The 14,463-nt window shown below is 41.4% G+C and overlaps 1 protein-coding gene across 1 annotated transcript in view; it reads left to right on the forward strand.

Moving 5' to 3' along the window:
* Positions 1–518: 518 nt before the first annotated feature.
* The window catches only part of LOC126260700 (uncharacterized), a 64,277-nt gene continuing 50,332 nt past the window's right edge, over positions 519–14,463 (forward strand). The window contains exons 1-2 of the mRNA XM_049958035.1: positions 519–539; positions 5,660–6,037. Coding sequence (XP_049813992.1) covers positions 519–539; positions 5,660–6,037 — 399 coding nt within the window. The remainder of the gene's footprint in view (positions 540–5,659; positions 6,038–14,463) is intronic.

Here is a 14,463-nt window from a genome sequence, read left to right on the forward strand (position 1 = left end):
AAGTTTTAAAACTAGTTTCAAGCATGCTCTACGTACTTCCCTGCAAATTATCGCGGAGAAGCGACACGTTTCTTCTTAAATATTGTCCGATGCTTATGACAGGCAAAACAGTCGTTAGAAAACATTGCTTTCGTACCAGAGTGAATTTCATCCGTACTTGTGGGACCATACACTCTGCATGTCACCGACAATGTAGTCAACGTTCGTCCACCGCACTAGATATCGACACTTTATTACACATGATCTTCCTTTCATTGGCCCACGTCTAATTCGTATCTTTAGTGGACACGTTTTTGTGATACATTGCTTTGCTCCAGACATAACAGGAATTTCTTTCTTTTTAGTTTTATCTGGCGTAATGATAAGGGTGGGGTGCAATTGCATATTGGATAAGACATGAAATGAAGCAAAAGGATACAAATTGATATCACATCTCTTGGAACCTGAATCGTTGGCATATAAGCTCCTAAGCACCCATGTGGTGATCAGTTGTACACCTGACTCCGCTAGATACCTACATGACAGAAACTACACACAAGGTAAGTAGTACTGTGCTGAGTAGTGTTCGAAACCGAAAGCCACTCCCACAACTTCCAAATTTCATTGAACACCGTAGTACGATGGCAACATTCGCAGTGTGCACATTTGTAACGTAAAGATTTCCAGTATATCGTCTCCTCAGTGCTGCAGCTTAGCACCAACCGTAATCCATAGGCAGTCGCACTTCCTCCATTTGTTTAAATCGGCCAAAACATGTCCACTTAAACAGCATGGATAGCGTAACAAGAATGACACTGAAATAGTTTTCAGGTTAACGTCCTCGAGGTATATAGTAGGAAGGGAAGGAGTTCCCTGACATGAGAGTAACTAATATTTTCTGACGAAACATCAGTTCCATTAAATGGGATTTGTTGTTGTTAGAAAATAAAAGAAGTAATGCTCTGACTACGATGAAAACGAAGAAAAATAATGGACACATACTGCATAAGAGCTGTATGAGACCAGGTTGTTACGTTCTGCACTTATAATAGAACTCTCAACTTGGCCACAAAATACTTATTTATTCCTTGTGCGTTTCGGCATTTCGCCGTTTTCCAAGCAAAATACAGTTTGCACTTATTCTTAGAGTAAGTTAAATGTGATACTGTGCATCATTAGTGTTCTGTTTCTTTGACAACTGCGAAGTGCCGAAACGGGTAAGGAGGAAATAAAATAAATGTTTTGTTTGCAAAGCGAGAGTTTCGTTATAAAAAGAAACAAAGTATCCACTGTTAACACACAGGACTGCAACTTTTGTCGCTTCTGTTGCGTAGCACTGATATCTTGCTCGTTTTGTCGAAACTTTGTCTATGATTGTTCCGTCTCTACTTCGCAATGTTGTTATCTTAGTTAGGGTTTCTATGGTAGATCAATTACTCAGGACAATGTATCACTCTCTCTGAAAAATAATCCTGTATTCGTATTCACAAAAAGTCCAACGTGTGCGTCTGATTCTCGGAAACGTCTGTGCAAACATTCTGGGCTCTCTGAAGAAGCTTACGATATTCTCTGGTGATATCCAACTTTGTTTCCCTGGAACAACATTCGAGCTTCTCAAGAAATTATGTCGAATTACTGCACCTTCTGCAGAGTATTTCACGTCTGTTAAATAATTACGAATATCTTTTTCTCTAAGTTTTGTGACTCGATTGTCAGAAGTTCCCTCCAGGAAAGTTCAGCTAAACGCTCAAATCGTGCAGTGTGCGTCAATGTCGTTTTCAATCAGTCACTTTTTCACGCATCTACTCTTCATCTCAGCGAAATTTTATTTATTACAGTGCAGCCTCCTTGTTCTCAGAACTGATTTACTCTCGTCAGTCTTTCCTGTTTTTGTTTTATCAAGTACTTGAAGGTGAACCGACTGTTACGTTCATATTGTAAAAGAATTGTATTTTCTAAATTCAGCTTCCAAGATGGCGTTCTTCTTGTAAAACAATTTGTGTCGAAAGAGCACGTACTTTCCACTTCAGTGATCCGCAAGTATAAAATTTCACAAACTCCGTTTCAGGTTGATGTCAGCCTTTCCGTTTTCGTTTTATGTTTATGTTCATTGTATTTTTTATGCGGCTTGAGATATAGTTAACATGGCGCTAGAGAAATCACTACAGAGAAACTAGTATGTACAAGGGAGCTTACTGTGGGTGTTGGGTGTAGCAGCGGGGAGGAAGAAAGGGAAAGATATACGGCAGCATAAAACCATCCCAAAAAGTGCGGACCTAACCCAATGGATCGAATGTCTTGTATATCGATGAGAAGATATGAAGGAAACACTTCACACACACACACACACACACACACACACATACATACACACAGACTGTTGTAACAACGCATACGTCTCAGTTTTACAAGGCTTCCTATGTTGCAGCACTGGATAACTGTTGATTAAGTTTGAAACCAGAATTGTAAGAACACAGATAAACGTAATTAACGGCAGAAGACATCACACTAATCCGTAAAACGTCGCCTACAACCTTGATAATAGCCTCAATCTGTTATTAAGAAAGTGTCTGTAGACACGTCACACCTAGCTGAGTTACCAGTTTGCATGGCGGTTTTGTGTTACGTTGCCCCGCTGTTGTACACATTCCCACACGTTTTCTGTGGGATTGAGATCGGATGATTTTACGGGGAGGTAAAGGAGTGATACAGTGCCTGGGAATGTATAGCTCTCTGTTAACATGGCTGTTCTCATCTTGCAAAACGCGAATATCACGGTAACTAAAAATTCAGATGGCTCTGAGCACTATGGGACTTAATATCTGAGGTCATCAGTCCCATAGACTTGGAACTACTTAAACCTAACTAACCTAAGGACATCACAAACATCCATGCCCGAGGCAGGATTCGAAACTGCGACCGTAGCAGTAGCGCGGTTCCGAACTGAAGCGCCTAGAACCGCTCGGCCACAGCGGCTGGCTCACAGTAACTCATCACGAAGAAGTGAACGAGTAACACTTCGTTAACGGTCGTTTTGAATGAATTCCTGATTCATGTTTATGATATGGTAAAAATATCACAGAACCACCTCAGACTGAACTCAAGCTTCCACAGACTGTAGGACGAACGTCGAATCTACAATAGGCCGTCGCTACACCCGACATTTTGCATCATTTGAAAAGAGGTAAAATTGCGACTCCTTCAAGCTAACTGCAGGCAGCTGTTCTCCAGTTTCCCCGCGGTTTGCCCCGTTAAAGACGTGCAGCTTTATGTGTCACCGTGAGGATTGGCATTCTGCGCGGTACCCGCCTCCAGATGTGCATTGCACGCAGCCATTTTTGCGATGTCCACTCGAAAACTGATTGACAGCGATTCCTGTCGACGTAGAAACCAATCATCATTGACTATGCGTGAAACTGGTATCGGTCCCTGTGGATTAGATGATGTTAACTATCACTGTTATTATTCCATTTCACATGACTGCCAGTAATATAGCATTCTTTGTAGACTCATTCGACAGTCGGCATTGCTACACCAATAAATCTGGCAGGTTCATTCGTGGTGTGGTCATGGGAACGTCCTAACATGATGTCTACTTTCTGCCAAGTCATCTGCGACGATTCCATAACACCGGCGGACACATACACACTACTTCAAGTTCCGTGACTCACCGGCGGAGTGTCACAGGATCGTCTGGAATCAGTTCCGAAATTACCAGTGTGCTCTTCTAAGGAGGTGATATTACACTATGTGATCAAAAGTATCCGGACACCTGTCTGAAAATGACTTGCAAGTTCGTGGCGCCCTTCCTCAGTAATGGCGGAATCCAGTATGATGTTGGCCCGCCCGTAGCCTTGATGACAGCTTCCACTCTCGCAAGGTTTCTTGGGGAAAGGCAGCCCACTCTTCACGGAGTGCTGTACTGAGGAGAGGGATCGATGTCGGTTGGTGAGGCCTGGCACGAGGTCGGCGTTCCAAAACATCCCAAAGGTGTTCTGAAGGATTCAGATTAGGACTCTGTGCAGGCCAGTCCATTACAGGGTGAAGCATCCCCAACTCTCTTGTGGTTCCCTTTTTAGGTACTCCACGTCGACGTCTGCTCGTAGATACATATCGTCGGCTTTACTTCACGACGTGACAGCGACGATTCTCCGATGAGGTGCGGGCCTTGTGTTTTGCTATTACTGCGAGTCTTGTAAATATCGCTTTTATTTAGTAATTTTCTCGGCTAAAACTCTCCCCTTTTATGATCAAGACAGCCTGCGCCACCTTTCGGAGGGAGTGGGGACGTCAAAGAGTCACAAAAGTTCATATTAAGCAGTCCGTAAAACACGTAAACGTTCACTTCAGTTAGCGTGTTAGTTAATGCCTACGCTTTCCGCTATATGGTGCTGACTTACTGCTGAATAGCTTTGGTTCCGTAAAACCTTCACTGATTAATACTAGGCAAATGAAATAAGCACAACACTCTTGTATTTCACCTTCACTCTATATTCAAAGATTAAGATGGTGATGGATGACGGTCTATTTAAAAGGTTCCTAGCCTGGAGGAATGTAAATAGTCCGCAAATGCCGATATGCACGCGCTCTACGTCCAGATTCGGGACTAACGGCACACGACACTTTCAAAATTCCACACGTTAATATCTAAATATCGGTACCTCTGAATTCACTCGTATCAGCAGATAATTTGAGTTTCTGTCGTCTATGTGTCCGTAAAGTTCCAATCTAGCACTAAAGTCCTAAAATCCCCTTAATACTCCGTTCCTACCAACAGTCAGAGATCGCACACTACATCACTTTTAATCTCCGTAATATTCTAACAGTTTATCGTGAATCTCAACACGATAAAGTCCAATCTAATTATTGTCTCGCTGACTGACACGGGTTCCCCGCCCTTTAACGAAACAATCAAGGAAAAAAAGGCGGTTTTTCATCACAAGAGTTTAACGTCACTGCCTTCTCCATGACGGAGCTTCCGTGGCTTTGCTGTACTTAGACGTTAAACTACTTGCTGATATACAATAATTTTGATCTGCAATTACCGAACTCTGATTCTACACTATTTTCCCCTCTAAAAATTTTATTCTTAATTTTAAATTATTCTTTCTACAGCTTTTATCACTGTAAACTGAACCGAGATGTTACAAGGGGTGATATTCTCGTGTAACCACTCCGTCACAGGCCGTGCATTATGAACAGATGCTCGTTCATGTTGAAAGATGCAATCGCCATTGCCGAATTGCTCTTCAACACTGGGAAGCAAGAAGGTGCTTAAAACATCAATGTAGGCCTGTGCTGTGGGTGGACAGCCCCCTCCACGAAAAACACGACCACAGCATAACATCACCGACTCCGAATTTTACGCTTGCAGATGACGTTCACGGGGCATTCGCCGTACCCACACGCTGCCATCGGATCACCACATTATGTACCGTGATCCGTCACTCCACACAACGTTTTTCCACTCTTCAATCGTCCAACGTTTACGCTTCTTACACCAAGCGAGACGTCGTTTGGCATTTACTGGCGTGATGTGTGGCTTATGAGCAGCAGCTCGACCATGAAATCCAAGTTTACTCACCTCCCGCCTAGGTGTCATATGCTACGTTAGTTACAGGATCCACGAATAAAGACAATTAAGCGATATTTCACATTAGGATACGCTTCGTACATTCAGCGTCTGAAGCTACCAGTGAGTGACGTAACGTGCCTAGGTGCGGACAATTCCGGCCCTGGCGGTGCTCCACGCACGGACCTGCGTCTTCAGCTGGGCCTGCTGCGCGCAGCTGGCGCCTGGGCGCCGCATCGCGGGCCGTCCACGTCTGCGTCGTCGCTGCTGTACGACGCCTACTCGGCCGGTGTCATCCTGCTGCTGCTGGCGTTCGTGGGCAGCCAGGTGTCCGCCATGCTGCACTTCTGGGGGGATATTCTCAGCGTCACCACCAACGCCTGCGTCACCTTCACCTACACCATGGCCATCTTCAAGCTCCTTGTCGTCCTCACGATGCGACGGTCTGCGGAACACCTCATCAACGAGCTGAACAGATGCATGCAGGTACAGGCAAAATATATACTTTGTTCTCCTATATCCCCTCTCCACCTCCACAAATTAAGTTCAAGTCTTAGGGAAAATGCTTAAGGAAATTCGTGCTGTTTCATAGGGTCCAAAGCTGGATCCACTGTTGCTCTTGATCTATAAAAAAAAAGCTTTTAAAAGATTAAAAATATTTCAAATATATCATTTTTGTTGTTGATACAAGTAGATTAGCTCTGAGAGCCAAAATACTACCCATAGAAACAGCCCAAACTAACTGAAAGGAATATCCCCTAGTACAGACATTATGCAGTTTCAGTCAAATAAATATGAGCTACTCTAATCAGAATGGTATTAATACAATACTTGAACACCAAATGAAGACGCACGTATAAAATATAACTTGGCGGCAAAAAGGATTGAAGGCTAAATCATGTTATCACTTGTTAAGCTTGTGGTGGAAGTTAGCCTGACATGTCTCATTTCGACGTGCAGCTTGTTGGTCAAAGTTTTTGATTATTATCTCACATTTTGCCATCAAGATGGCTTAACATGTACAACATTCATCCACCGCTGCAATTGTAGGCATTAAAAAAACAAAAACAAAAAACCATAGGTCGAAGTACTCAAGAAGAAAGCCAAAATACATCAGATGAAAAAGCGGCCACGAAAGCATCAACCATTTCAACATTTACTGCGTAGAGCTGGAGAAAAAAATGGCATAGCTAATAATTTAAGCAAATTGGTATCAAAATTTTACATGTGCTTCAACACATTAAGCTAAATTTCTCATCGTCAGATGTTTTGAAAACTGTAACGTAAGAAAGAAAAAAAAAACAGCTATAAATCTTACCAGACTCCTCTTTCAGTTTGGAAATTCTTAATTTCCTCGAGGTCCAGCCGAAGCTCTATCAGTGTCGAATTTATTGGTCAGTACACTAAACCCAACCAAAGGGCCGTTTGTGAAAGACTGTTCGATTAGTTTGAAACGGAATCACAAGCTTTCTTGTAATCTATGTATCCGAGACGAAGCGGTAACTGTATGTTCTTAGTACAGGGTGGAGCACGAATAACCGCCAATTGTCATCTATTGTTTCGAAGCTATTGCGACGAAGTTTTGTATTGTCAGTATTTTTGTCAGTATTTTTTATTATCTAATTACTACATGTTTATCTATTTATTGTTGTATCTGCTCGTGGTGGACAACAATTCGTGCGTAATTGACGAAAAGTCTGTAGCCAGGGCTGTTTTTTCGTTCACCACCCTGTATAACTGATTCAGAAAATTTTGTCAAGTGTCTACTCTGGATTTTGTGAGAAGCAAGAGACTGGTGCCATTCGAAATTAGTTTGTTTCATGTACAGATAGAAAGCATTTTTTAATTCTAGTATACTATCCTTCAATACTGGAAAAGATATGTTAATAACTTTACGCTTAATAACAGAAAAGCTGTGATTCTGTGACTATGTTACAGGTCAGAAGTGAGTCATCGATCTCTTACATCTGTTCCACTTCTTCGTGCCACCATATCTTTCTGTGCTTTCGTTAAAGATCGCTTTCACTCATACGTTCAGGCAGTGAAAGCTGAAAATCACCAAATCACAAAATATCATGTTTACAGGTTTCACTTTCATTTTTTCCTTTTTTACTAACGAAATCGAGCCAAACCTCGCTTTACATAGTATCATAGACTGCAAAGCATAGAAAATAGCATTTTTCTTTTTATCATCTTCTGACTTGGAATTTCTGCCTTGTTTAAAAATGACATAATCGGGCTGATGACATAATCGGGCTGATGACATAATCGGGCCGACTTTTGTCTTATATTTTCCCACAGATCTATTGTTCTAGAACACGGTAACGAGTTTACACGTTTTAGAAAATAGGACATAATTCACGAACGTTCGGCACTACAAAACATTGCATTCCTGAATCCACAATATTAAGAAATGTTTCTATAATTTCTAGAATACTCGGAAGAATCCCTGAAAGTTACGAAAGACTTCTAAATATAGTCAGATTTCAGTAGAGTCTAAATCGAAAATTATGTTCTCAGCATTTAATCCTTCAGGAGGGAAAGAGAGAGCTGCGTCAGGCAACAATTTTCATTCCAATAACAACCACAACAGACATACGCGACACAGTCCACTTGCCAGTAGAAACCGTTTACAATGGACGTCTCGGAACGCAATGTCATAACATCGCACAATGCCTGTCGAATGGAGCCATTCAAGCAGACCCCGTCAGCAGAACAGCACGGAACGTGGGGTGGCTGAACAGAATCCAAATGTCAAGGTTTCTCTGGAGGAAAGTGTTGACGTTGACATTCGCTGCGGCGCAGCGGCATCTCTGCGAAGTTACCTCATATATGTTATGGTATTGGATTTTGAGCTTTCTTGTCTTCTTAATTTGTATTTTATTTACGGAGTTAATCTTTGAATCTGAAGTGACGTGTACGCCAATCTGAAACTTTCTGGAAGATTAAAGTTGTGTGCTGGAGTTCGAGTCCTGTTCCGGCGGTCAGTTTCAATATGCAGGAAGTTAATTGCTTGCATTGTTTTCGTGGCACATTGAGAAGACTACATGAGGACTTAGATATTTTTTCTACGAGTATTCTTCCACAAAACAAACAAGATATCTTGAATCAAAAAATAAGACCACAACAAATAGAAAAGAGAAAGCCTACAGTGTGCGAGTTTCTAGATAAATAAATGAAACAATTTTCTTTAAAGAATCCATTATAACAGTAAAAAAGATTTATTAAAGGAGAAAAAATTATTATCTGAGGTATATCAGAGAAAGCAATCAAAACACAAAGGATGCAGCGGCCAAGCACTATGTGTTGCCCTCTAAATATTATTTCCTGTGTTTGTACGAACATATTTTCCCGAAAAAAGAAATGTAGGTGTTTTGAAATGTTTGAACGACGCTTTTTCCTGTTCATCTCACCGGTGTGGAAAATTTATATGACTTTGTCGAGACTATCCACTATCAATTTTGCTTTCGCTTTTTATTAACTGAGGCATCATTGCTAGTTCCTTTACTAACCTCCTCGACGATTTATTTACAGCCATCATCTCTGTAGTTCCGAATATTCTCACTTGTTATGATGGACGGTATTTCATAACCTGTATAGTACTGGGCTAAATGTCGTGCAGTTTTGTCAAGTCACTTCTTGTATGGCCACGCCGGCGTTTGACTGTGACTATTCTTTCTTCTAGCTCTTATGTGTTTGTCTTTGGTTTATTGAAGCACACTACCAATAGCTTCGTATTAATGAAAAATATCTATACAGTGTTTGAACAATGATTTAACATTATTTTACAGTATCCACGTATGTACAATACTTATAGGTAAAGGCTCTTGACATGATACCAACCGTAGATAAAATCCATACCTCGTACAAATATGTACGTATGAATTCTTAGATTTATAGCTCCATTGACGTCTGTTTCTGGGGTCTTACCACTCCTTAGGTTTATAGCTCTAATGAGAGTGGTACTAAAAGAAATTAACACAAATGGCTTCGATGATGAATAGTTTGTGTATCAGTGGGATGATCACCTGAAAGCTAACATTTTCTATTATGTGTGCCTGCGCCGGATTCATCGTCGTAAGGTTTTCGATGAAACTTAACTGGAAGTATAAAAATTAAAAGGGGTGGTCCAACCCTCTTTTTTTAAACAACAAAAGAGAAAGAAAAGGTGAAAAAACAAAATACAAGTAGAGAGTAATTAGTTTTCGCCAAAGAGAACTAAAATAGGCCATACAACGCACAATTTGGTGTTACTAAGAAGTGTTTACAATAATTATTACACCTTGGTACTTAGAAATACTACAAAAAAGTAATAGTACAGCAAAGAAACCGAAAAAAAAGAAATACTTTCCACCGCTACAAAACTGCTATTGATCCTTTAATCAGTAACTAAACTTTTAGTACTACTGACGATACTACTGCTCCTAAACTAAAATCGTTTTTCTTCCCTGTTTATTCATACCTTGTGGTCGTCGTTTCCTTGCGCAACTATCACTTCTACACTAATGAAGGTTGTTACCGCACCTCCTCAAATAACCCGAGTCAACAGACATTGTCTGCGGGATTCCTTGGGCAATGGTGGCCTATTAGCAGCACATACATTGTGCCAATCCAAAATTCAATGTAATTCCTTTGAACAACATTTCTTTCAGTGTTCGGCGACCTCAGTCACGTTCCCTCCATCTGTACAGAATGTAGACTTCCCTTAATGGAAACATGCTCTTGTGCAGCTGAACGCTAGTTGAAGTCCTCTTCGACTTCTCTGGATGGTGTGACTGTAGTAGTATCCAAGGTGAGCCAGGTCGACTCGTTGGTCACGTTGCTTCGGGACACAGTGTGTTTAACGTCATTACCCGCTGCATCTTCGTAGAGCGCAAATCCCACAATGTGTGCGGAGTGCCCACATTGCCTCAAGCGCAACTATCGTTTAGTACAGGTAAGTAGCATACGGATCGTGACGTGTCAGGTAATGTCCCAACCCAGTCGACGGGTGCAGAAATCTCTTTTCTTCGTGTTTACCCTCACTTTGTTTTCAGGGCGAAATTCAGATTTTCTCATGCCTGTGCCTGAAGTATCTCATTCATTTTGCTGTAGTTGTAAACTACAATTATGCTTTAATATTTTCGTATTAGCCTCATCTTCAAATGCCATACTTCCATTTGATACGTTTTCCTTAAGCGATGCCCTTATTTTCCTAATTTCCAACGTGCGTATTTGTAGAATTATGAACTACGCATCATGTGGGGTCTTACAGTAGGCCGTTAGTCTCAGTAGCACTGCTCACAGCACATTATAATGAAGCCACCTTTACGAGCTGTAAGCTATCGGCACAAATGCTCGCACCAGACATACAACTAATGGTAATATGTTTTGGTATGCTCAGATTATTTGCAGGAGAAATTAAAACTGCCTATATGCTTTGTTAATAGTTTTGTGCAGCAGGTTTCCGGCCTGCTTCCGCTAAATGATGTATGCAATTACTTCTTTCTTAGGGGGCGTCTCTAGATATTTCGTTACTACTCTTGTAATTGTTACATCCTTTAATTTTATTTTTCTTGCTACGTTCCATTGCAGCACCAGATATGCAGTTTTTTTGGTGTTAGTGAAAATATGACATTTCGACACCAAAGTTCATGAGGCCAAGTTTGCACTTGTCTTGTACAAGGCTTCTCGAATCACCGGTTACGACGAACAACACATTACCTACACGCTACCAGTTCGCTTCCGTTAGTTCTGCCATGGGCTCCAGCACTACATACAAAAACTCTTGACCACACACTGATCCTTGCAGAAAGTCTGTAATGCAGCCGTCGGGATTTACTACTTAAATACCGTGTCCAACTAGGAATTACAACAGTAGGCATGCTGGACTTCCAATGTCGTGTTACAAACAAAATTTTATAAGCTCACATAGACTGCTTTACTTTTGTGTACACACTTCTGAAATCGAAATTTGTGGAAAAAACAATTTTGTTCGTACGATAACTGAAAGGCTGACGTAGATATGGTTAATAGTTTAGTATCGTCTAACACTATATTTACGTAAGAACAGTTTTAATATCTATAGGAAAATGTTCACACACACACACACACACAGATACAAACATTCATACGAACTACGTTATTCATCTATAGGATTATTCAGTAGTTCACTTAAGTTCGTGGCTGAGGTTTCATATAACAACGTTCAAGCTATTTCTCGATTTTTCACTCTCGAATAGTCCGCATGGAAAACAAACGCTTACATCTTTCACTGCGACCTCTAATTTTTCTTATTTTATTATAAAGTTCATTTATCCCTACGTAAGTGGGCACTAGCACAGTATTTTCTTACTCTGAGGAGAAAGTTAGTGATTGAAGTTTCATGAAATGATCTTGCCGTAACTATGATAGCTCTCTCTCCCCTATTTCGCGGTAATAGATACCGAGCTGCCTTTCTCTGAACTTATTCGATGTCCTCCGTCAATCCCGTCTGATGCGGAGCCCACACCACATATTAATACTGCAGGAGAGGGCTGACAAGCGTAATGTAAACAATATCCTTAATAGGACTGTTGGATTGTCTTTCTCCCAACAAATCGCAGTCTTCAATTTGCTTTCCCCACAACGTTACCTATGTGATCGTTCCAATTTCAGTTATTCGTAAATGTAGACCCTAAGTATTTAGTTTTAGTTTCAGTATTTACACCCGTTATATTTGTATTACTTATCGTGTAACCGAGATTTAGCGGATTCCATTTAGTACTCATGTGGATGACTTCACACTTTTCATTATTCAGATGATTAACTACACAGAAAAGTGACACAGTGATCTCAAACATATTGTACAGATAATAAAATTATGTAACTTGACTGAAATGGCTTGAAACATTATGTAATGTCAGGAAGAATTTGTGAAGCGAAATGAAATAAACTTTAGAGCCAAATAACATGACATGTTTCGATAGAGCAACTGATATTTTTTTATTGTGATGGATAACGAAAATGATTAAGGCAACTGACAGTCAAAAAAGTTCAAAGAGAATGTCTTGAGAGCTACACTTTGCAAACTCTGTTGACGTGGGTGTCATGACTGTGGTAGCAGACTAGCTTCTTTCTCTCAGCATCTGCATGACGATTTTATGTTAAATAATCTATGGCATACATCTTCTTCCGTCATCTCAGTACATCGCCACCTTACATATACCAAGCCAGAGCTTTTATTCAGGGCACCGCAACACAGAGCATAGAAGGAAGTGCTGTGTGCACCACAAGAGCACGCAGCTGTGTTCAAAGCAGGCCTATACTGACACTCACACTACCAGCAGTAGACTGTCAGCACTCGACTCTTTCACATGGAAGTATATGTGTGTGTAAAATCTTATGGGACTTAACTGCTAAGGTTTTCAGTCCCTAATCTTACACACTACTTAACCTAAATTTTCCTAGGGACAAACACACACACACCCATGCCCGAGGGAGGACTCGAACCTCCGCCGGGACCAGCCGCACAGTCCATGACTGCAACGCCCAAGACCGCTCGGCTAATCCCGCGCGGCATAGAGGTATAAAAAGGAGAGCTGACTCTACAAATGTACACTGTAGGTTGCTTCGAAGGCGCCGCCGCACATTTAGATGCAACAAAAAAGTAGCAGATTCCTGTTTCAAGTGGTTCTTTTTCTTAATTTCTCGCGCGTGTGCGTCATAGATGTTTTAAACAGAATACGTTACAGTGCTTTACTGAGTAACTGAATAAGGAAACGTCAGGAAGGCACTATCAGACGTTTTTAGGGCCTTAAATGCATATTTGTTTCAGTAATGCGACGCATTTTCCTTCGCTAATGTAACAAATTTTTGTTGTACATTTCATATAACCAAGGAGACAACTAAGTGATATGGAAAGGCTGTTTTTGAAAACCAGGGTTTTCCTCCACATTGACTGACAAAACTGATACCTGATCTGTGTCGTCTTCCCGAAAATGTTGAGGACATACAGGGTGGTCCCGAATTCATGGTACAAACTTTAATGGTAGGTGCAGGACATTGTAACAAGGATATATTGTATAGGAATGTATAGTCCCAGGTGACGCGGTGAGGCGTAAACAGGGGAAATAACGGCCGAAAGGAAAACGAAAGATTTTATTGAAATCGTTGTTGACAAGTGTCATGTTTACAGTAAGTGTTCAAAATTGCGTCCACCATGAGCGATACATGCTTGACAGCGTCGGTGCAGCGATTGGCGTACACGTTCAAAGATGCCTGGTATTTCACGCACACCTGCAGCAGCTACAGATATGCGAGCAACGAGATCCTCATCTGAGTCAACTGGAGTCTCATAAACAAGGCTCTTAAGATGTCCCCATAAAAAGTAATCGAGGCAAGAGAAATCAGGAGATCGGGGTGGCCAAGGGACTGGTCCACCACGCCCAATCCATCTAGCACCAAACGTGGCATTCAGGTAATTCCGTACAGCAGTGCTGAAGTGTGCTGGCGCTCCATCGTGCTGAAACCACATGCGGTTACGAATGGCGAGCGGAACATCTTGCAGCAGTTCTGGTAACACTTCTTGCAGAAAAATAAGATAGCTTTCGCCACAGAGTCGCGTGGGTAGTAAGTATGGCCCAATCAAAAAGTCGTTCACAATACCAGCCCACACATTAATACCGAAACGTTGTTGATACGCATGTGGACGCGTTGCATGTGGATTATCTGTTGCCCACACATGGGAATTGTGCGCATTAAAGACACCCTCGCGTGAAAATGTCGCTTCATCTGTAAATAGCACATGACCTACGAAATCCGGCTGCAACGCACATTGCTGCAACAACCACTGGCAGAAGTTCACGCGAAGAGGATAATCTGCCGGATTCAATGCTTGTACTTTTTGAAAATGGAAGGGGTGTAAGCGATTTTCATTTAACACTCTGCATACA

This window comes from Schistocerca nitens, chromosome 5 (assembly GCF_023898315.1).
Source record: "Schistocerca nitens isolate TAMUIC-IGC-003100 chromosome 5, iqSchNite1.1, whole genome shotgun sequence".
Taxonomy (NCBI): Eukaryota; Metazoa; Arthropoda; class Insecta; order Orthoptera; family Acrididae; genus Schistocerca; species Schistocerca nitens.